Here is a 23,432-nt window from a genome sequence, read left to right on the forward strand (position 1 = left end):
ACAAAAAAGCCAGACATAAGAACGTACCACATTGGAAAAGACAGTCTGATGGTGACGCTGCCGTTAGCGGGGTTATTGTTTGGATGGGCAAGGTTACACCAGCGCTAGGGAGAATGCGCTTTCCCCCTTCACGGGTTGGGAACTCTGCTCACAGTGGGCTCGGAAATACCTGGACATTGGACAGAGACACAGCGGGATACGGATGCGTGCAGCTACCGTGGCTGAAGAAATGTGGGCAGCCCAGAGAAGCGTGGTTGGGGGGGGGGGGGGCATTTCTGAGGATGAGCACAGAAATGGAAAGCAGAAGGTGCAGGACCCGTCTAAACAAGTGGATGGACAGACAATACAGAGACCATTCAACTACCAAAGACAGGATGTACACAACGCTTAAACCCTGCTTACTGTGGGCTCTTGGGGTAGAAGGGCAGGGTGACATGGCTGAGATCCTGGATGTCAAATGCGGTGGGCTCGGCTGAAATTGCCTGCCTCTTGGTCCTGTGTTCCCCCTGCAGGGTGGTGGTGGTTTGCTGATGCGCCTGCTGGGTGGCGGGCCGGATCACGGAGCGGTACTTATCCAGCTCGTTTTGTAGTTTCTGGATCAGTTCGTCCTTCTGATCCAACTCCAGCTCCAGCTCGTCGATGAGCGCATCCCGCTGCCTCAGCTCCTCGATTTTCTCCTGCAGCGCGTACTGTAAATCCCGCAAAGTGCCCATACTCCTCCTGGGGCCAGGGGCTCCTGCTTCCGGAGCCTGTCTCTCTCCCCCGCTCCCAGCAACTTTCCCCGAAGTACCCGCAGCTTCCCCACTTCAGCCAACTTTGCCGATCGCTCCCGATCGACCTGCCGCCGGCGGATTCCTCCAGCCCTTTAAACACGCCCCCAGCCTGCGCGGGGGCGGGGGGAGCTTGGCAGCGATCCGCGCAGAGCTACGGAGGGAGGATTAGCGACATAATCTTAAACGGAACCCCACCAGCACCACTCTCCCGGAGGCTGGGTTGTTAAGGGTGATTTCGATCTGCCTGCGTCAGGCTAGACTGGAGAGAGGGAGAGACTTGGAGGGGGGGGGGGAGAAGAGAAGAGAGAGAAAGGGGCGGCTGCAAGATGCGGTAACACATGCACTTTCCCTAGGACTGTGTCAGGGGCAGGGCTACTTTAAGTGTAATGAGTTTCCCCGAGTCTCTACCCTCCACCCTGCTTCGGAAGAGGGGGCTTGATGCGGCGGCAGCTTTGCAATTCCAGACTCTTCAATATTTCTCCAGCAAGGCCCCGTTTTCTGGGCAGGTCCAGCATTAGAAGCGGCTGCACCCCTCACTCTTCCCCACATGAATAAATAAATCACAATGCTGCCAAACCTAAAGCAACGGCAGGAAAATCTGCGCGGTTTTCTGATGCCACCCAACAAAGTTACCGCTGGGGTAGGATGGCTTCGCTTCCCCCTTTGCCAGGCATTCAGATTTTACAGCCAACAGCTTATCCAATAATTCACTGTAATTACAACTATTAGACTAAGCAGGTATCTATTGTTAAGGTTTCACACGCCATTAAGTCCGTTTTAAGTTTGGAAGAAACCTAAGGAATCATTCAGCCTGAACCAGACTGCTATTCAAATGCTGTTCGCGGTGTGACTGGGGGTTCAAATGCTGTTTGCGGTGTGACTGGGGGTTCTTCCTGGACCTTGCCAGGCTTTGGCTCACCCAAATTGCACTGCACGGACCCAGAACTGATATAACTGCTCCTATTGTCTCTCTAAACAGGCACACCCTGACAGAGCCTGTGGCTTGTGTAACCCAGAGGCACTGAGACCACTGACATGGGAGCATGATGAAGTCTGCCCTACAACCTTAGCTGTAGAGCAGACTTCACTCTCCCGTGGCAATGGTCTCAGTGCCTCTCGGTTACACACGGATGTTTCAAAAATAAGTGGATGGGACTAGGATCCTGGCAGTGATGGGCAGCAATACCAAAAATCCCACTAGATCTATGGAGGACAAGCATAATTTCCTCCAGTGCTCAAAAAATCCCTAGACCCCGCTGCAGTACAGTGGATGAAGAGCACAAAATAGGTTCCAATAGCTGGATCCAGCCAGCTTTGATCTCTCATCTTCCATATCTCACAATGTCAAAAGAGACAGAGTTCATCTAACACAGGAAAGGCAAGATCCAACCAAATTCCAGTAGAACAGTGTGAAGGACCTAGCACTTTGATTCTGCCAGTTTGACCACACTCACTCAATTTCTAGTGTCCTGTAAAGTCACAAAAGCCTTTGGCCATATATCCCCAAGATGTAAGTGAAAAAAGTGGCTATATCCTCCTGGATCCATGTGCATATTTGGATTTTCACATGTTCATATGCCACGATATATATCACATGTTTATTATGAAAGAGGACCTGACATACAATAGACTATTTTCTGGACCTAGCAAAACCCAGGTGTAAAGTGTGCATTTTAGTTTTGTCTTACAAATGATGTGCTTGATGCACAGATCTTCTGGTCTAGCAGAAGCAGTGATATAGGTTTGGATAATATGAGGTGGGGTGTTAGTGCTAAAAAGAGGTAGGATTCAGCAGGGCCTTCTATCACAATTATAGAATTTAGGGGTTTTAGGGACACAAGATCCAGGTGAATCCAGATGCTGGATCTGAGTTGTTGCAGCTTTCATGTACCAGAAAGCATCAAGATTAATTTTTTGTCAGGATACTAGACTAGCTCTTCAGTCTTTTAGGCATTAGAATTGGGAGGAGGGAGGACCAAAAACTGACAGAAGGTGGCAGCTGTAGGGTTCCACAAATGAATGGTTGCAGCACTCATGTAGTAAGATGTGTCAGGGTCCAAACTTTTTTTAATGCAGTAGGAGTAACTAGATTCATTCCCCAGTTGTGGCTTTGTACTGAAAATATACAAGATACTTCAAAATGCAGACGGATCCAGTTTTTATCTTTTTCTGTTGTTGAGTAATGCCACTTGAGTGACTCTACAGCCCCAGCTTTCCACCTGCTGATAGTCTCTATAATATAGATGGATGAACATCTAAAAAAACCACGTTCTAAATCCCTTATAGTACAAAATGATTGTTTTAAAGGACTAAACATTACCATAAATATTTGGTGAGTCTCTGCAGCTTCCTGCATGTATTTGATTCTCTGTATACTTTTCAACAAACAATTTTGGGTTACACAATGCTCAAATACCATTTCAAATAAATATGCAGCAGTTTAAATCTTTTAGCTGGGCTGTTTTAAACCAAGAGTGATACAATTTCATTTGTCTTTTCAAAATATGGACACTGTGTAAACATTTTAAGTTCAGAACCCAATTTGCTGAATATTTTCTCCCACTTCATCTTAGTAAATTATTTGGGTTCTATCACAATATTTCTATGATAAAGATGAGTGCATCTGCATAACTTTTGCTGTTTACAAAATATAAATGAATGCTAAAATTGATGTATTATTTCCCTTTCTTTAAATCAACATATTTATTTTTTCTTTCTTTCCCCCAATCAGATTAGACCCTGACACTTAGATAATGAAATTGTATGGCTGCTGACTGAAGCCCAGACTTCAATACAATTGTTACCCAAAGTGGAAATTGATCCATAACTTTTGAGTAGCAAATAACACCACATAATTCTTTTATTTAGATTTCATTTACAGTGCATAACCTACAATCTAGATAGCTATATGTTACATGAAAAAGGAAAGACATCCATGAAATTACACTGGATCAATAAAGCTAGCAGAGGTGCACAAGGTCAGGACTGATGTGTTTTATATAGCGTCATACACATGAAGCTCTGAAATAGGTTGACATCAATGGTTATAAAAGCTTGCACATCTTCTGCTTACTTTGTCACTTAAACCATTGTTATTGGCTGCTCATATTTATGAGCAATGAAACAGGTCATATTACTCTAAATTCTTTCTAAAATAAAAAACATACTTATGGATAGAGGACATGCTCCTGTGGTAGCCATGGGAACTGAGATCCAAAGACAGTTTGAGTGACAAATTACAACAAACACCACCACAAATAAACACGGAAATAATCTTAATAGATATAACTTTAAAACCAAAGAATCCCAAAGCACTTCTACTATCAACAAAATCTTGCCAGGTGATCGACTCTGACGACTGTTGGCAGCAAAAAGTAACAACCATATTTGTTTTCTAATATCCTAAGGATGCCACAGGGCTAATTATGAATTCAGTGAGGATAAGAACAGCCATACTGGGTCAGATCAAGGGTCCATCTAGCCCAGTATTCTGTCTTCCAACAGTGACTAGCACTAAGTGCCCCAAGATGGAATGAACAGAAAAAATAATCAAGCAATCCCACCCCATCACCCATTTCCAGCCTCTGACAAACAGAGGCTAAGGACACCATTGCTACCCTTTTTTGCATTTCTTGAGGAGAGCCCATGTGGAGTTAATAGATTAGATAGGCAAACCCCGTGCATAAGAAATCCCAGCACTGTAATTTAGGGAACACATCCAATACAACTGCAACATCCCTGACCACATTGGTTCTCTGACACAGCCCCAGCAGCACTCACCACGCTGTGGCGAACTGGGGCAGTCTTCTCCCATCCTTGTACCAGGACAGCCATTTCAGCTCTTTCAAGTGGATACAACCCTGCTCTTCCCAGCAAGAACCCCCACAGAATCCCCTACCCATCTTCATTTCTGGTGGTTCCTCTACGTCCAGCAATCTATCGACACCTACAGGGCTGGCGAAGTTTCTTCACCACTCCCTCACCTTCAGCCTTTGGTTCCTGCTTAAAGCCAGCAGGCACCAGCCTTTTTTACTTTCAGACTTCAGCTGTCTTTAGTCTTTGCTCTCTGTCTGGCACAGGAAGAACAGCAGGCTGTCCCTTCACTGTTTTTTTAACCCCCCCCCCCCCCCCAGCCCTTTTCATCCTTCTAGGCTTTGGCCTTTGAAATCAGTAAGCTAGCACCACCACTGGCTTCCTGATAACTGCCTTCTTCCTAGGAAGCTTCTCTGTTCACTGCGGTTTTCTATACAGGCTTCCTCTATTCTCCTGGGTTTTCCTGACTCCCTAGGATTCTCAGTCACTGGGTCACTCCCAGATCTTTTATGGCTTCCAGGTGCTACTGTAAGGATCAAATGCTGTATATGTTAATGTTATATTGGCCCACCTTCTTAATTAGCCACATAGGGAGCACCTGTTCCTGCACTGGGGCATCACACCTGCTTCATTTACAGAGTTCTTATTACAGAACTTTAATCCCAATTCTCTGTGCCTTCGTAAGTATTAATTGGCTAATTTAATGTATGTCTCTTCCAGCTGAGAAATCCTCGTGAAGCACCTGCCTTAGAACTCCACAGTGGACTGTACAACAAACAGTGGAAGAATGAGGTACACAAACTAAAGGGCCCATAGTTAATGAGTTCATATGCGGCTAAGTATCCTATGATAAAGGTCTGATTTTAGAATGACCACTTAATTTTCCTTAAGTATCTGTCTAGATGCTATGCACACAGAATACTGCCTGATACTCACTGGTAAGGTAATGATAAAAATGAAAACAAAAAGGCATCTTAAATGTGAAACAGCTACAACTTCTCTGAGGGACAGAACCAATTTTAGCTTTACTATGAACCAAAAATCTTTGGCAGGGTAAATCTTCATAATAGTAAGCATTCTTGTGAACCCCATAAGTCTATTGCAGAGCAAGCAACTATAGTTCTATTCTCCACCCTTTCCAAAAGGTCCCAGTAGGCCGATACATACCCATTAGTATGTCAAGATCTCTGATCCTTGGCACAAAAGAGACAGCCTATTAGAGAGGATGCACACATCTGTGCCTGAATGCAAGGATCATATGCTGTCCCTTTAAAACTGCATAGTCCCTATTTTCCCAAACCTGTACAGAGATTCAGAATAGTTTCTGTATTCCTAGCTCTTGTGTCTCAAATATAATTGCTATTAAACCTTTCAGCTCAAATCTATCAACAGATACAGCTAGCACTTCCTCTCAATAATTGCCATCCTCCAAATTAGACACAGATATTTCAAAGCCCTACTGTCAAAATGAAACTATGCACCTCTCAATGGTCAGATTTGACATCACCAGGCTGGAAGAAGCCATGGTAGTTGTGAGGTACCCTCATGATATGGAGCTGCATGCCTAAATAGCCTCCTCCAGCTGGAGATATTTTTCCTGGCGTAGTCCACCACAATCCTGTTACTGGCTCCTCTCCAAACTATCTGTAGGAGGAGAACAGACTATAGTTTTCAGTAGGAAGCAGAGTTCATGAGATCTGAACTGCTGAGAGTTTACAGGATCTTTTCTCACAAGCAGTAAAAATACGAATCACAGTGTCTGGATTTTGTAAAATATCTCATGTCTCTCTAACCAATAGTACACAGCCACTTATGAAATGGAATACTTTGCTATTTAATAGCATACAGCTACACTACGTGACAGTTTAAGTCAAGAAATGAAGAGCAAACCCTACTAAAACAACAGGTGGAAATTCAGATAAAATAGTAAGTAAACTGGAATTTGAATCACACCAAATTTCAAGCAAGAACTGCTATATTATTTTTACCGACACGTGGTCCTCAGGTAAAAATTTATTTGAAAAGTGTCATTGGGTCCCATGTGAGGGTTCATGTTCACTACACAGCAGATCAACATTGCAACAATCAATCCACCTATGATCAATTTATCATGTTCACTTAGGAGCATTAAATTGATCTTCAAGCAGTCTCCTATCAACTGCAGTACCCCACGAGGATGAAAAGAGTAGCCAGAGTTGATGAGAAAGCAGCATAGCTGAAGTTAGGTAGGTTAGATCAACAGGGGCACATAGTGTAGACGAGGCCTGAGACACAACACTTTCAGCTACACAGCTTTCCCTTACATCACTATTAAATGTTTTACCTGGTATTATTCGGGTTCTGAACTCTACTTTTTTTAAATAACATGAAAATATACATGCTTAATTGAAATCATTGCTCTGGGATGGGGCGGACGATGAGGGGGTCAGTATGCAGGCTGCACCGGGGAGAGAGGACAGCTCCTGTCCTCTCTCACTGCAGCAGCTTGGGGCCAGAGGAGAAGCACCTCTCCTTTCCATGGCCACTGCAGCTCCAGTGGGTACAATTGGGGAAGGGTACATGTCCCCTCACTTGGGCAAATCCAGGTTAGGCTGGGTGGGAGCCATGGAAGTGCCCCCTGGTACCAGCAGCTCTGGTTTGGATGCCACAGATGGAGGAGAGATGCCCCCTCTTCTGGCCCTGACAGAGACACAGCTGGGGTTGGGGTAGTACACCCTGGCCAAACCCATCATGGAGCTGATTTTAGCCAGGGTTGTGTCCTGAGCTATCCTTGAGCCTTCTTTCAACATCTGCTCAGTTATATCAGTTTTGAGGACTGTACTTGATTTGGTGTTTGTCTCTTGTCTGTTTGGTTTTATGAGAAGCAGGCACAGTGAAGGAACGGTGCATGTCCCTCAGCTGGGGCAGGTCCAGGTTCATCTACTCCCTGGGGTCCCCAGTCAAAGTGAGGAATGTAGTAAACTGTGTCCTTTCCCCTTGCTCCCTGATAAGAGGAACAGCCAGCAATGTTCTTGCATGAAGCCTGGTCAGGGGGGAGCTTTAGACCCCCACCTTCCCTAAAGGGCTCCTGGGGATGGGAGGGCTCAGGGCCGGAGAAGTCCTGGAACAGCAGGGGTCATGCTCTCAGCCAACCCCTTTCACCTGCCTGGTGAGTTTCTCTCTTCTATGTGGCTATAAGAGAAGCAATCCCATTCCAGGCACATCCCATTTTCCTGGGACAACCAAACCCTGACTTTGCTTCAAGTTATGATAAGAGGAAGTTACATATCAAATTCGGTGGTCCTAGCTTTTTCCATTTAGGAGGAGTTCTTGAACAGACAAGCACACAGATGTACAGACACACAAACTCTCTCAAATACATAGTAGATTTTGGGGCACTGACTCAGAGAAAATAATGCCGCCTACTGAAACACCAACATCATTTCCCTGCATATGAGTTTTTCCTGAAGTCTCCAAGCAGGGACTGATCATAACTGACCTGCTTCAGTTTAGGTGATCTCAGACTGATCTTCTCAGATGTTGTCTTTAAATTAACATGACATTAATAAAGCTTACAACTGTTAGATTCTGATTGGCCTGCACTAATACACAAGTAGGAGGAAAAAACCCACATAATCCTCTTTTCCTCTGTTGCACCTCCACAGAGGTATCCAGTGTCTGTGTTCTCTCTCCTTGAACACAAAGGGTTCCTGGGGGAGGGGAGGCGGGAAGGGTCAACAAGATGATGAGCACTCCACAGCCTAGAGGAGGCATGATCCGGGCAAGAGGGGGTTGGCTCTGGCATCAATGCACATTTTCTTGTAAATGGAGGATAGCAAGGAACTAAGCGGGCAGAGTAGAAACACACATTATACCTTTTGAAGAGGTGTGTAGCATTGTCATTTATGAGCACATCCCCCAGTGCTCTCAAGCTTTTTGCTGCTTGTGTCTTTCATAGAATGCCTCCAGCAATTCCCATTCAGGCACTATACACCTTCCAACACAACACAGTGCAGCAAAGCACAGCCCATCAAAAGCATAAGAATTCTCTACAGCATGGGTTCCCAAACTGGGGAGCATGAAGAAATTCCGGGGGGGGGGGGGGATAGGCGATCCAGCCCCTCCTCCCCATTAATCCCCCCCTCCCGTTTTGCTGCTATTTTTGTTTTTCGGCCCCAGTCAGTTCCTTTTTTGCTCAACAAGTTTGCTGCTATTGGGGTGGGGGGTTCTCAAAAATCAAAAAGGGGGTGTGATGCCGAAAAGTTTGGGAACCACTGCTCTACAGTATGAATCAGATGAATGAAATAGGGATGGTGGGGGGGCACTCAATTCCAGGAGTTTGAGGGTGGTGCTTCTGAAGTTAATGGTTCATAGACATCTACCTTAACAAGACTAACACGACTAAGTTATAACAATTCTCACTCTTTATAATGATGGCATGCCATGTGTTTTGCTTTTTTCTCCACTAAAAATATGGCCAATATAAAAACATAACTAAAGACCCTTCCTGCATCCCCATGGATGAATGAAAGAGAACACAGCTGTCCAGAAGAGCTAAAAATCTTTTACACTGAATAGTACACCTTAAATCCCAATGATGTGAAAGTGCTAGAAGTCATGTCTATATGCCTCAGGACTGAATTTTATTATCTTATGGGGATAGAGAGATTCAAGGTCCTTTTTTAGGACCTTGCAGATTCTTTCAGTTATCAGAAAGGAACACTTAGAGGCAGCAGTATTAAAGCACATGCAACTGTTCCAGTCTGCCTGTCCTGGTGCAAGAATCATTTTGAACAGATAAAACCAGCAATACATGAGGGAAAAAAACCCTATTAAATTAAAAAATAAATCAGTGCTGATCAACAACAAAAAGGTTGCTGCAAAGACAAGGAAAATAATGGTGTACTATGTTATAATTGGTAATATGCTTAGCTTTTGATATCACATTACAGATAGACCAGCAAATATGAATGAATAGGAGTGCATATCATGTAGCAAAATGGGTAAGACATCACTACTACGTAATACCACAAAAAGCATAGAATCATCTACATAATACAATGGATTCTCTCTCTCTCTATCCTCACCCTATCCTGCCAAAAAAAAACAAAACAAAACAAAACAAAAAAAAACCCCACAACAAACCACCAGATTTAGATTTCTACTCTTCTTTTATAGACCTTTGTCCCACAGAAGTTAGAAACATGCATGACAAAGCATTCAAGAAGAAGTTACTGTAGTGGTGGGATTTAAAAAAAAAAAAAAAAAAAGATTAAATGTCTCCTCCACTTCACCTTTTCTGGAGGTGAGCCTGCACCTGCAAATCCTGGAAACAGGAAACTGAGAACACTAAAAATAGCAAGGCAAAACTGGTAAGTTTCCTGAGATGCATAAAATTTTAAAGTTCAAAATATTTTGTGAAATGCCCATGAAGTCCTTTTATACACGATCAAGGATCCTACCATAAAGCACCCTAGTTGTCCCTTCTGGGTGTTCTCTCATAGGGTACGTCTAGACTACCGCGTTTTGTCGACGGAAGTTTTGTCGACAGATACTGTCGACAAAACTTCCGTCGACAAAGAGCGTCCAGACACATTGAGTTCTGTCGACAAAGCAAGCTGCTTTGTCGACAGAACTCCGTAGTCTGGACGCAGTGTTACAGGCAATAACACCTTCTGTCGACAGAGTTCTGTCGACAGAAGGTGTTATGCCTCGTAAAATGAGGTATACCAGTGTCGACAAAACTGCTGAGTTCTGTCGACGTTATGTCGACAGAACTCAGCAGTAGTGTAGACGCTGGTATAGTTTTGTCGACAAAAGTCCACTTTTGTCGACAAAACTAGGTAGTCTAGACACACCCTTACTAAGAAAAAGGGCCCAATCTACCAGCATGACTACAGAAACCATTCATCCCCGACAATCCAATTTGCCCCTGCAGTTGTATAACCTGCTTGCTTCTCCCAATGGCTCCTTCCACTTCAGAAACACTCATGTCAGATCACCAAAGCACTTTTCTACCATGGTCCCCTGATGCTGCCCCATTTCACTAGGGGGCATTGTTTCTCACACTACCCATAAAACACTAGCCAGGGAAATGTTCAAGGTGTTTCATGCACGTTCAGGATCCTATAATGCAGGGCTACTCAACTTTGCAAGCCCCAGGGCCACAGTGATATTCACAGCACATGCCGAGGGCTGCAACCTAAGTGTGGTTGCATATACATGCAGATATAAATTCAAATATATGCAAATAGCTTTTCACAGAAATGGGCATGAATACAAAGATTAAGGCAAGACTACACAACACACAGGCCCCATTTAAGCCAGTTCTGCTGATATTAATAAAATACAATATTTATCCAATTTCCAACCATATAACAGCACTTTTAATGAGCAATGACAGTCCAGGAATGTAACTACTAAAATGCATAATCAACAGAAGACCATTGTATGAACTACTTTGTTTTGGCTCCCATGTGTTGAGCCCCGCATAAACCCAAACTGCAGTGCAGGCCACAAACAAATGGGTCACGGGCCAGATGCGGCCCATGGGCCACATGTTGAGTAACCCTGCTATAATGAATAAGCGGGTTCTTCTCTAATTGGCAGGCTGTCAGTGAAGGTCACTAAGAGTGCGGCTACACTGCACCCTTACCTCAAAATAAGCTATGCAATTTGAGCTACAAAAATTGTGCAGCTCATTTAGAAGTAATTCCGAAATAGCTTATTTCAAAACATCCCTTAACCCTCATGGAGTGAGGTTTATAGGGATGTCAGAATAGCAAGCCCGTTATATTACAAAATAACAGGCACACTCAAAAGATGCGGAATAGCTATTTCAGGATACTTCTGGTACCCCAAAATAGCTCTGCAGTGTAGACGTAGCCTCAGAGACTGATGGATCCCTCCCCTCCTCAGCTGAGTGGAAATAGGACCTTCTGGTTGTCAGCTAAGTAGGATGCCTCATCCAGATGTTTGCTGCTATTGTTCAATGTCCTGAAGTGATTTCACCTCATCTTTCCCCATCCCTTTGGGGCTATGAAACATTTGGAAGAGAATAATTCCCATTCCCTTAACCAGCTCAGGGACACACAGGATAAACTGAAATCAGAGGGGAGAACTGTCAGCCCTTTAAGGGCCTGGGGATTCTATAGCCAGCCAGCCCTGTACCATAATCAGGTAGGGATCAGGGGATCCCTGTAAAGGGTTGACTGTGGGGAGGAGGGGGGGGAAGGGAAGGGAGCACTGCTTAGGATAAATACAGGCTCTGATGATAGGCAATGAAGCAGGGGAACTGAAGAAGAGTTAGTGTCCTCCTTTCAGCACAGAGAGACAAGGGGGAAATGATTCAGGGAGATGTAGCAAATGATGGGCAGAACAGCCAGGTAGGGGTTCCCCATAGCTCAGTCCTTACAACATTGCCTCATTTACTATCCATTCTATACACATTAGGACAAAGCTCTTGAGAAAAAATCTTATGTGATCATGTAACTAAGACATGATCATAATGGCCTGAAGAGCTCTACATTATTCAGCGTGCATGTTAATAGACTACATAGAATGAGGCATGCCTATAAGGCTATATCTAGACTGCAAGCTTCTTTCGGAAGAAGCTTTTCCAGAAGAGATCTTCTGGAAAATCTTCTCGAAAGAGCATGTCTACACAGCAAAAATGCAACAAAAAAGCCATCTGCTTTTTCAAAAGATAGCATCCACATTGATTGGACGTTATCTTTCATTTCAGTTGGTGGCCACCATGGATGGAGTGGCCACCAGAACACCAGTGCTTTTTCCTGGAGGCCTCTTCTTTCGAAATACACTCTTCCACATCCACAAATGCCTTTTTCCAGAAAAGCTTTTTAGGAAAAAGGCTTCTTCCTCATAAAAAAAAGTTTACCACTGTCGGAAAAACCCCTCCATTCTTCTGACTTTCTGTCGAAAGAACACAATAGCAGTGTGGATGTAAGTGTCGTTTTTCCAGAAAAACGGCCTTTTTCCGGAAAAATTCTGCAGTATAGACATACCCTAAGAGAGCACAGATTCTCTTGGAGCTCTGCCTCATTCCATACTCACCTTAACGATGTAGGAAGTGGGTAGTGTTCAAAGGGCAGCACCTGGGTAGACCTCCACTCATCTAGCCTTTAGCACATAAGGTACCCTGGTTATGCTAGCTGATCCATTCCTTGCACTTAGTGAACACAAACACTACCATTCTATCAGTTCCCATGCAAACCCAGGAAGTGGGAGTCACTCTCTCTCCTTTGCATTTCCTTACTGGAACAACTCAATTCTTAGCCCTGTATATTTTGTCACCAAGCTGAAAACTGGGAGATTAGTAACTCTACACTTTGCATTTTAAATAAGGAATGTGAAAGATACAAATCAGCATGCAGAGAGGGAGCACGTGTAAGTGAAGGCTTCATGCAGATCGCAAATTTTCCTTTGCAGAGATGAAAGAAGCCTAACAGGCAGGTAATGGCTTTAGCACAGGAGATAATTGAGTTAAACAATGAAGCTTACACAGCCAGTCATCTTTTCACATTCTAAAATAGCATATTTTAAAATATTTTAATGAGATTGTTCAACAAAAAGGTTTTAGCAATATATACATTCAAGTTGTTGTACATGGACCATGGAAGAGGACACCAGACTAGGAATTAGGATATATATTCTATTCACTTGTCTGTCACAGACCTAAATCTAAAGCTCTGTTTCCTATTCCACTCTTTGTCTCTCTTGTCTATTGTTACTACTGTCTATTTAGATTGCTAGGCCTGCCAATGTGAGGGGGAGGGTGTGGGATGGGAATGTTTCAGAGCCCAGGTTATGACTTCCAGCCACCTCTGCTGCTCCGGGTAGCACAGAGGCTAGGCTACCCCAACCCCACCTCTTCCACCTGAGACTCTGCCCCTTCTGAGCACATGGAGCTGCTCCGCCATCTTGCACTAGGACCCAGGAAGTCTGTCGGCCTCCCTGTGGATTGCTCTTTGAGACAGGGATTGTTTTCTTCGGCTTTGTCTACACCACAGATCTTACAGAAGCACAGCTGTACACCTGCAGCTGCACTCCTGAAAGTTTCCCATATTGCCACTCTATACAAGCAAGAGTGCTCTCTTGCAAGCATCATTAAATCACCTATAATGAGCATCAGTAACTCTGTTGGCAAGGGAGAATCTCCCACGGACTATTGTTCACACTGGAGCCTTTGTTAGTGAAACATGTTTCAGTGAGCAGTAAGACTTCACCACCACTCTGACTGACAAAAGTTCTAAAGTAAAAAATGCTAGTGTAGACAAGTCCTTACTCTATATATAACCTAATGGATTTGGGTCCTTTAGACAGTACTGTAACACAACTAAATATGTTTGATAGACCTCTGAATGGTGATTTGTTGCAACAGTATTCTGAGCTACATTAACAAAACTCAGTATGTAGAATATACTATGGTTTGAGTCAAAATATCAACTTCTGTTTATTTCACAAGTTAATCTTAAACTTACTATAGTGGCATACTACTTTTAAAACATTATTTGGTATCCCAGCTACACTCTCAATTCCACTCATATCTCAATGTTTTAAAGGTGCCATCCTTCATTTACCCAAGCCTCTATCAGCCTTCCAAATAGGTTTTTTTTATTGTAGTTCTGAGACAGTAAAACAGTTGATAACATAACGTTTTCAAAAAGGCACATCAAGAAATAGTGAGATGCTCATTGTCATTATCCAAGTCTTTTTTCTCTAAGTCTTTTTTTGGGGGGTATTTTACTGCTATTTTTGAAAGAAGCTTTTTGGTGATATTTTACAACTCATAGCACTAACAATCAGCTCTACTGTCTGTTCCTGGATGCTAGATCAAGACTGTCCCTCTGATGGGCCTTTGTTTTACTTCTTTTTGCTAGTGATGTATCACAATGCCTCGGTCCATTGTATTGATCTAACCAATTTTAAAAATCTCAATTTTGTCTGAAATTGGTTGAATAATATGTGTATTACTCTACAAATATTAAAATATCCTGTAATTGTAATGGTTATTATGGGGTGCATTATAACAAATGTATAGCCTACTGATCTTATTTAATCTGATACTGTATAAGTTTATTCTATATCCCTATGTACAGTGAGTGTCCATATATTAGAAACAAATGTTATAATTATGTATTTGTACTATCTGTAACTAGATAAATGTTTTTGCTTTCAGATCAATTTTTCTACCTTTTAAGAGACACAAGAACATAAGAACGGCTATACTGGGTCAGACCAAAGGTCCATCTAGCCCAGTATCCTATCTGCTGACAGAGGCCAATACTAGATGCCCCAGAAGGAGGGATCCAACAGGTAATCCTCACATGATCCCTCCCCTGTCACCCATTTCCAGACAAACATAGGCTAGGGATACCATTCCTACCCCTCCTGGCTAATAGCCATTGATGGACCTAATCTCCATCAATCTGTCTAGCACTTTTTTGAACCCTGTTAAAATTCTAACCTTCACCACATCCTCTGACAAGGAGTTCCACAGGTTGATTGTGCTAAGTGAAGAAAAACTTCCTTTTGTTTGTTTTAAACATGTTGCCTATTAATAAAATGAGAGAATTAATTTTGAAGCTTAAAAAAATATCAATGTGCCCAATGAAACTATAAAAGTCTCCCTTAGGTAGGGGATCTCAATAGGATCTAGAAATCCATAAAGTTTTCCCATGAAGATTCTATATCCAGAATTTTAACAGGTTTCTATTAATTTTAAGCTTGTCTGGGTATGTCTATACTTGCACCCTCTTTCAATAGAGGGATTCAAATAAAGACATTCAAAATTGCAAATAGCACTCTCAAAATAGCGCCATAACAATTATGCAAATGAAGCGCAGGATATTTAAATCCCAGCTTAATTTCAAATGTCTTTATTTGCATCCCTCTATTGAAAGAGGGTGAAAGTGTGGACATACCTTCTTTCAGAATGCAATTTCAAACTAGCAAATAAAATGTAATGTTGATAAATGTAAAGTAATGGAAAAAATAATCCCAACTATACATACAACATGATAGGGACTAATTGGGCTACATCTACTCAAGAGAGAGTTCTTGGAGTCATTGTCGATAGTTCTCTGAAAACATCCACTCAGTGTGCAGTAGCTCTCAAAAAAGCAAAGAGAATGTTAGGAATCATTAAAAATGGAATAGAGAATAAGACAGAAAATATCCTATTGCCTCTATATAAAACCATGGTACGTCCACTTCTTGAATACAGCGTATAGATAGGATTGCCTCATCTAAAAAAAAAAAGGAGATTTTGGCATTGGAAAAGATTCAGATATGTGCAGTCACTGGTCTAGTGCCCATCCAATGGACACAAATCAGGCACTAAGAATGGCAACACCCAAAAACCAGTAGGGGAGCACTTTAACTTCCCTGGACACAGTTTTGGACTTGCAAGTTGCCCATCTCTGAGAAACTTCAAAAACAAACTGCAAAGAGAAACTGCTGAGCTGGAATTCATATGCAAATTTGAAACTCTGAACCCAGGTCCAGATAAACACAGGGAATGATTCTCACATCCCAGTAGGTAATTTCCATTCAGGTACTCTTTCCTGCTCACCACTGTTGGAGATAAGTCACATCTATTCTGATTTGATTAGTACTGACATCACACTCCCATCTTAGTATTTTTTTTCCTTTGTCTTCCTTTTTGTCTTCAGCATCTGAGGAAGTGTGGTGTAGCTCACAAAAGCTTACGTTGTAATACCCTAATACATTTGTTAGTCTTTAAAGTGTCACGGACTCCTTGTTGCTTTTCCATTCTATTGAATGGCAGCTTTACCTATGAGCCGTCTCCTTCCTATCGGTTTGATGGTATGGGATGAGATTAATTTATTCCCAAGAGAACAATGATATTAACTCATACGGATTCTCTCAAATTCACACAAACACTGAAATCCCCCTTGGTTCTGCTTGTCTTCACTTCCTTAAATATTTTCAGGATTAAGCATGATGGTCACAAACTTGGTTAATCTGTGTCAATGCAAGAAACTATTGTGGCTAAAACTAGTGCTTCATCTTCCATGTTCTTATTTGAACCTCTGCCCCAAATTATAACAACTCTTCATTCAGTATCCAGCCGTATGAACTCCAAGCTTAGTTTCAAATTAAAGTCACTACACATGTTGCTAATGGACGTACTCTGATATAATATAAATCACTATCCATCATTGCCAAAATGCAGGGTGTTCAATAATGGTAAATAGAAATGGAATGTATTCTGTGTCTTCTATTCAGAACCAAGATTATTAATTCAAGACAATTCTGTAAATTATTGCTGGTCATTTCTGTAAACAACCACATATTTTATAATAAAGGATGTTTATGTAGTAATTAGATTGTTTTCAACTCTTTCATATGGCATGACATTTCGACCTTCATTTTACTTTTCATCTTTCTATGGGTATTCAGCCTTCAGTTTATTCCCTTAAATGGTATATAGCTTTACAGGCATTACATTCCTCTCATTACATTACATTACATTCTCCCACTCCCCCCAACCTTTTCTATTTCATGTAAATATTTTTTAAATAGAACATGAAAAAAACGTAAGGTACAATTGCACCCTCTAGTGTCAGCTTCTCCAATTCAGTGACAACCAGAAACACTTATATGTGTTTCATTTAGGAGAAAATTAATCAATATGAAAACAAAAATTTGTAAGCAAAAATCCAAAAAGATTATGTTATATTAAAAAATAATCTAAACTGAAGCTGTAGTACATCAATCAGTATAAAGTTAACATTCTGCAACATTACTACTTTTGGAACCAAAAGGATATTTTATAATTGGTACTTTGGCTTACTGTTAGAATTGAAAACAAGTTAGCATAGCTTTTTTGAAGTCACATTTGAATGTAGATGAATACATTATCTTTAAGCAAACAGAGTAACATTTCATCCTGCAACAACAGCTTTTCTTCTTAGCAAACATTTGAGCCTGAATTAAAGCATTAATAACTATGTGGTAACAATATTTGGAAAAGACCTCAAAAATTAAAATGTCCTCCCACAGAATTGTGTTGTGCCCTACCCTTTCCAGACTCTGAATCTGTTGTTTGGGGATTGGCAGCAGGATGCTTTACTTTTGCTCTGCTCCAACTATAAAATATGTAGGGCGATAGAAAATCAGTGTGAATGTGTCTATTCTTTCACAAGCACTTGCAGATTGCATGCAATTATTTCTCCCCTGCAAACCCATCTATCATAATCTTTATATTCTAGTTGGACGTTGGATAACACTTAGCATTCTTAAATGTTTCAAAATGTTGTACTAATATTAACCAATTGATTCCCCCAGGAACTCTGTGACAGGAAAATCTCTTTATATGACAAAAGGGAACTGATCCCATTATGGAAGGGTTCTAAGCAATTTAATCAAGAATTGTAACTTTTCTATAGTCTGTTTTAAAATTTACGACGAACTTTATAGCAGGGATATAATTCTCTTTACTATCCTACAGAAATTCCCATGGGGGCAGGCAAAGAAGAGATTAAGTGTTTTGTTTAAATCATCAACAGACCCAAGACTAGTGAGTCACTGCAAGAACCAAGATTAGAATGAAGAAGAACTAGGAAGAATTTACTGAACCACCCCTACCGCCTTTCTCTTAATGGACAGCCAACTCAGACAGCTTTCATAAAAATCTAGTTTCTACTTACAAACATTAACAGACAAATCTAATTCTTAAATATGACCAATTTGAACAAAAATATTTAAAAGTTTCAGGATTACCATTCAATACAAATATAGCCACTTATCTGTCATGGGGGGGGGCTGAGGGGGAGAGTTTAATTAAAAAAAACTGAAATATTTTGATTGCCTAACTAAAATCACTTTGTATTGTTTTCCCAGTGCTCATCACCAAACTCAAATAGTTTAAAGAAGATTATATCATCTGTCTATCATTCAAGTTTCAATTTTATACATCATCTCAAATTCTATAGCTCTTTAAACATAAAAATGTTACATTTTACAAGGCACATGAACATGTAATTTTCAGAAAAAAATTATATTAAGAGAAAATAAAAGATCTGTGGTACTTGCCTATAAACATGGGTAAGGGCAGGAAATCAATACAGGCAGTCCCCGGGTTACCTGGATCCGACTTACATTGAATCCCTACTTACAAACGGGGTGAAGCAACCCCACACTAGCTGCTTCCCCCCAGCAGACCAGGGAGACGCGAAGCTAGCGCTCCCCCCCTCCTCCCCCCAGCAGACCAGGGAGACGCGGAGCGGCTTTTCTCAGCGGACACCTCAGCTTGAGAATAAAGGACTGAGGGAAGTGAGGTGTGGGAGAATAAAACTGAGCTCTGGAGAAATGTTTGGCTAGAGTTTCCCCTACAATATGTACCAGTTCCGACTTACATACAAATTTAACTTAAGAACAAACCTACAGTCCCTATCTTGTACGTAACCCGGGGACTGCCTGTATCTGATCAGGGCATTAATTTAATATTTTATACATGGAAGAATGCTGTTATTTAATATCTTAGGGTACGTCTACACTACCCCGCTAGTGCGAACTAGCGGGGTAATGTATGCATACCGAACGTGCAAATGAAGCCCGGGATTTGAATTTCCCGGGCTTTATTTGCATAAGCCGGCCGGCGCCATTTTTAAATGTGTAGCTGCGCGGCACGGGCTAGATAGTTCGGAATGGCTTGTTCCACGAGGCGTACAGATAGTTCGGACTAGCAAGCCATTCCGAACTATCTAGCCCGTGCCGCGTGTAGCCGTGCGGCACGGGGTTCGAACAAGCCGGCATTTAAAAATGGCGCCGGCCGGCTTATGCAAATAAAGCCCAGGAAATTCAAATCCCAGGCTTCATTTGCACGTTCGGTATGCATATATTACCCCGCTAGTTCGCTCTAGCGGGGTAGTGTAGACATACCCTTGGGTATTTAAATTTGACATTTATAAGGAGGCAGAAGAACTCAAGAGTCAAACACTAAGAACAATTTAGACTAAGACAAGACATAAAATTGGGTATGAATATGTCCCAGTTAAATAGCACAGAACACAATGCCACTATGTCAAAGCTTGTCATTTGCAAAACGCTAGCCCTAATGAAGTCACTAAGATTTTGCCATTGATTTCAATGGGACCAAGACTTCAGCTCCACATTTCTGATGCACCAATACAAAAAATATCTTTAATTGGTAAAAGCAATCTGAACTAACATTAAACAAAGCAGAATATAAAGTTAACAAAATATTTCAAAGTCAAGCACCCATTATGAAATGACAGAATGAACATGGCACATACAACCTTTATTCACCCTGCAACAGGCCATGTCCTCACTGCAATCTTCTTTCCTGCAGAAACTGCACCTATTTCATTAGATGTGCACTCGACTTTTTATTTCAAGTTCCCTCCACCAATATCACATAGATCCCATGCAAATCTGTTTGCTATAATTGCAGTGCTTTTTCAGGACCCGAGGGGAAGAGAGATCTCCTTTCTCTGCAGTGTGTGTATGATTGGGTTTAGCTAGCCCTATCTTATCCTATTCTAAGTTATTCCCCTCCTCCTTGGGCACATCCTTCCTTTGTCTGTCCCAGACTTTGTCAGATGGATTTATAGAATCTGTATCCCACTTAGCCCCACAATAACCAGCTTTCTCTGGGATAGTAATTAGCAGATGTGATCCAAGTGCAGGCTCACCTGTTCACTCTGCACACTATCACAAGCCCCCTTGTGCATAAACATTCTGAGACTATTTTGAACTATTTTGAATTACATGATCCCATATTTTCTGTAGGATCCCTGCCTTATTTGTTGCACAAGTCAGGGGTTTTTAAATGAATGAAACAGGGGTTTACAGGAAGGAAAAAAAAGGGATGGTGTCATGGTTAGGGCAGCTGAATGTCACCATGGAAATTTGGAATTCATTGCTGCTTCTACCTTTGATTTCCTATGTGATGCTGGCCAAGTCACAACAAACTTTATACAGGAAGTCACTTCTGCATGTAATTAAAGGCTATATCATACATACAAGTGGAAACAAAAGTGAGAGTTCCTGGATAGTATTTATTATGTCTTTTCCAAACTTTACAATTTTATAATCCTTATGAATCCTTAACTCTTTCTTAGTTTTTCATAGTTTGTTATTACTTTAATTAATGGTAAAGGAAGTTTTATTTTTCTGAATTTGCCAATGGCAGCAGAGGAGCCAGCAGTCCCTTTTTCAGCATTCACTGGCAGATTCCCTGGTTCAGGAACAGTCAGTTCCCAAGGGTACCAGACCAGGTCAGTACAATCTGTACTTATCAAATCTGTCACCAAAAATACTCAAGTCTCAGCCTTGAGATTCTACATTAAGAATCCTCTTTTCTTTACACCACCAGAAACCTACAAAATGTAACACAATCTTGGGCATTAAGGCCTGTCAGTAGTGTTTTAAACGATCATCCCGCAAAAGCCAGCAATATAAATATTGTCTCTCTCAGCCCCACCAATTCTTCAACAAACACATTTACCTGCCAGATAAAACCTGTGGAGGTGCATAGAGAAAGGGAATACTATTTCATAGATTTTCCACTTCACTGCAGGAAACTACTAAAAAGTTGTAATAAACTACAGTTTTAAAGTTAAAACCCAAGAATAAATGAAAATTACCTTTAAAAATTGGCATATATTAATATTTTAACCAAATAGGAGCAGAGAATGAACTTACAATGTAAATGATATTTTCAAAATCCAGTACAAACTTTTTGAGACATCCTGCTTAAGGCTCTGATTTTGCAAAAGCTTAAGCAGGTACACAATTTTATTCACAGGAGTAGTGATTTTAATGGCAATGGGTCTTCTCACATGAATAAGAGTTCTACATATGATACATTTGCAGCATCAGGCCTTTAGTCTGTGAAAACAAAAAGTGTCAAAAAGGTAGAGTAGAAAAAAAAAAAGAGACCTCTTTATATACGTATTTAAATAGTGTCTTCATGGGCACATTTCTATAGGACACACTATACACAATTCTATAAAACCATCATCCATCTATTAACACACATTAATTCATATAGTTTGAAAAATAATCTGAGGTTTTTGTGAAAGTGGAGACTATTTGATGCAGATAAAGTACTGACAATTTGTAAAATTTACTCCATCACTAAATTTTAAAACCTCAGTTAATATTGATTAATTGAGGTCTAAGATGACAAGATGATTTTATGTTTTTGCTTTTTATTAAGTTATGTTAAGCCTTCTACTGGAGAAACATTTTACCGTGCTTTCAGATTTTAATCATTATTCCAGAGTTGTGGATTTACCTTGGGTCTCATTCTTAAAAAAGAAAAAAAAACCTTACCCATGTGAATAATTTACACAAGTACTTCTATTGGACTCTATACTATGAAGAAAAGCTGGAAAAAGATGTATGCAAATTGTGGTTTGCAATTTGTGTCTTTTTCCACTTTTCTTCCAAAAGAGGCTTTTCCGACATTTGGCCCATCTATATATTGGCCAAATGTCAGAAAAAAACCCTCTTTCAGAACATCCCTTCTTCCTCACAGAACAAGGTTTACAGGGATGCTGAAAAAACGTGTGTGCTTTGCTGAAATTTTTTTTCAGAAAAGCAGACGCGTTCCTTAGACACAGCAGAGCTGTGTAGAAATAGCCTCAGTGGAACTACTCAGTATCAAATTACCCCTTTCACAAATGTTTGAAGAACTAGGGCTTTGTTTGTGCATTATTCATAATAAATATCTTTAAACAAATTTGTATTTCTTATTCCCTAGGATACATTACGTTAGGGTGGATAACATTTTTCAGTTAGCTGTTTTTGGACTTTGTGGAAGGATGAGTCTTTAGGAGGGATTTCAGGTAGTAGGAAGAAAAGGAGAAACTAGAGTACAGCTGTTTAAAAGATAGCTTTCCTTTCCTTCTTTAATTACCATGATAGCAACATTTTGAAACAATTTTTAGTTTTTAAAGCTACCAGTGACTATAACTTTCTTTTAAAAAAAGTATGTTTCAAAATGGAAAAAAAATATCCATTAAATATTTCATCTGGGATACAACCATACCTGAATGGTTTGCCTTTTTTATAATTTACCTTGATTCAACCCATTTTTAAAATCTAGGTTTTTTTCCCCTCTAGTATGTGGTTTCTCATTTCCTATGAATTGAAATCATAAAAGTGAACTTATCTGAAGTGCCCACTAGTTGATTATCTGTATTAACCCATAAATGCACTCCCTATCCAGTTCAGTTTGCTAAATACATGTGTTCTATTTCATCTTGAATTATTTAGGAGGTATTAATTATTTATACTTTAGATTTCTTTTGCATGTTATTAGGAGCCAACTCCAATTATTAGACTTGGCAGATGGAGCAAAGTGCTGCCCTAGAGGGCAAATTCTGCACTCAGTATTACCTGATCTACTGAAACTACCACAGAGATTGCAGAAGGAAAGTGGGAGGCAATGCTTTTAGCCTTCAAAGGAGTAGCATGCATTATTTCTTTCTACCCTCTAGTGGTTGAATTATGGAAGACACAGACAAGTTCAAAGGAGATGAAGAATAGATTTCTCTGTTATAGAACAAGTGTTTTGGCTGGTCTTTCTATTCTATTTCTATTAATGTGACAGACTTCAGTGCAGAAATCTCTATTACCAGTTACTGTCTTTACTCTGACCTAGCATCCCATGATTCTCAGCATAAAAACCAGGAAACTAACAGAGTTCCCTAGCAATCATGCAACTGGGGAATATGGAGTGCCTAAGCTATCATTTTAGGATAATGAGGAATCTGCTTCTACCTCAGTAGAACTGGTACTTCCTTGAATATAACTTATACTCTCCTTGAATATAACTTATACTCTGTCTTT

At 40.9% G+C, this 23,432-nt stretch overlaps 1 protein-coding gene across 2 annotated transcripts in view; it reads right to left on the reverse strand.

Moving 5' to 3' along the window:
- Positions 1-23,432, reverse strand: part of PRKG1 (protein kinase cGMP-dependent 1) — a 935,506-nt gene that overhangs the window by 842,127 nt on the left and 69,947 nt on the right. The window contains exon 1 of one of the 2 annotated variants that reach the window (XM_075935046.2): positions 403-1,036. The exons of the other annotated variant lie outside the window; for it this stretch is intronic. Within the exon in view, the coding sequence (XP_075791161.1) occupies positions 403-713 (311 nt within the window). The 5' untranslated portion in view covers positions 714-1,036. Of the gene's footprint in view, positions 1-402; positions 1,037-23,432 lie in introns of those variants that run through there. 2 annotated transcript variants of the gene reach the window in all.

Source organism: Pelodiscus sinensis, chromosome 8 (genome assembly GCF_052426305.1).
Source record: "Pelodiscus sinensis isolate ZL-2025 chromosome 8, ASM5242630v1, whole genome shotgun sequence".
NCBI classification, from domain to species: Eukaryota; Metazoa; Chordata; order Testudines; family Trionychidae; genus Pelodiscus; species Pelodiscus sinensis.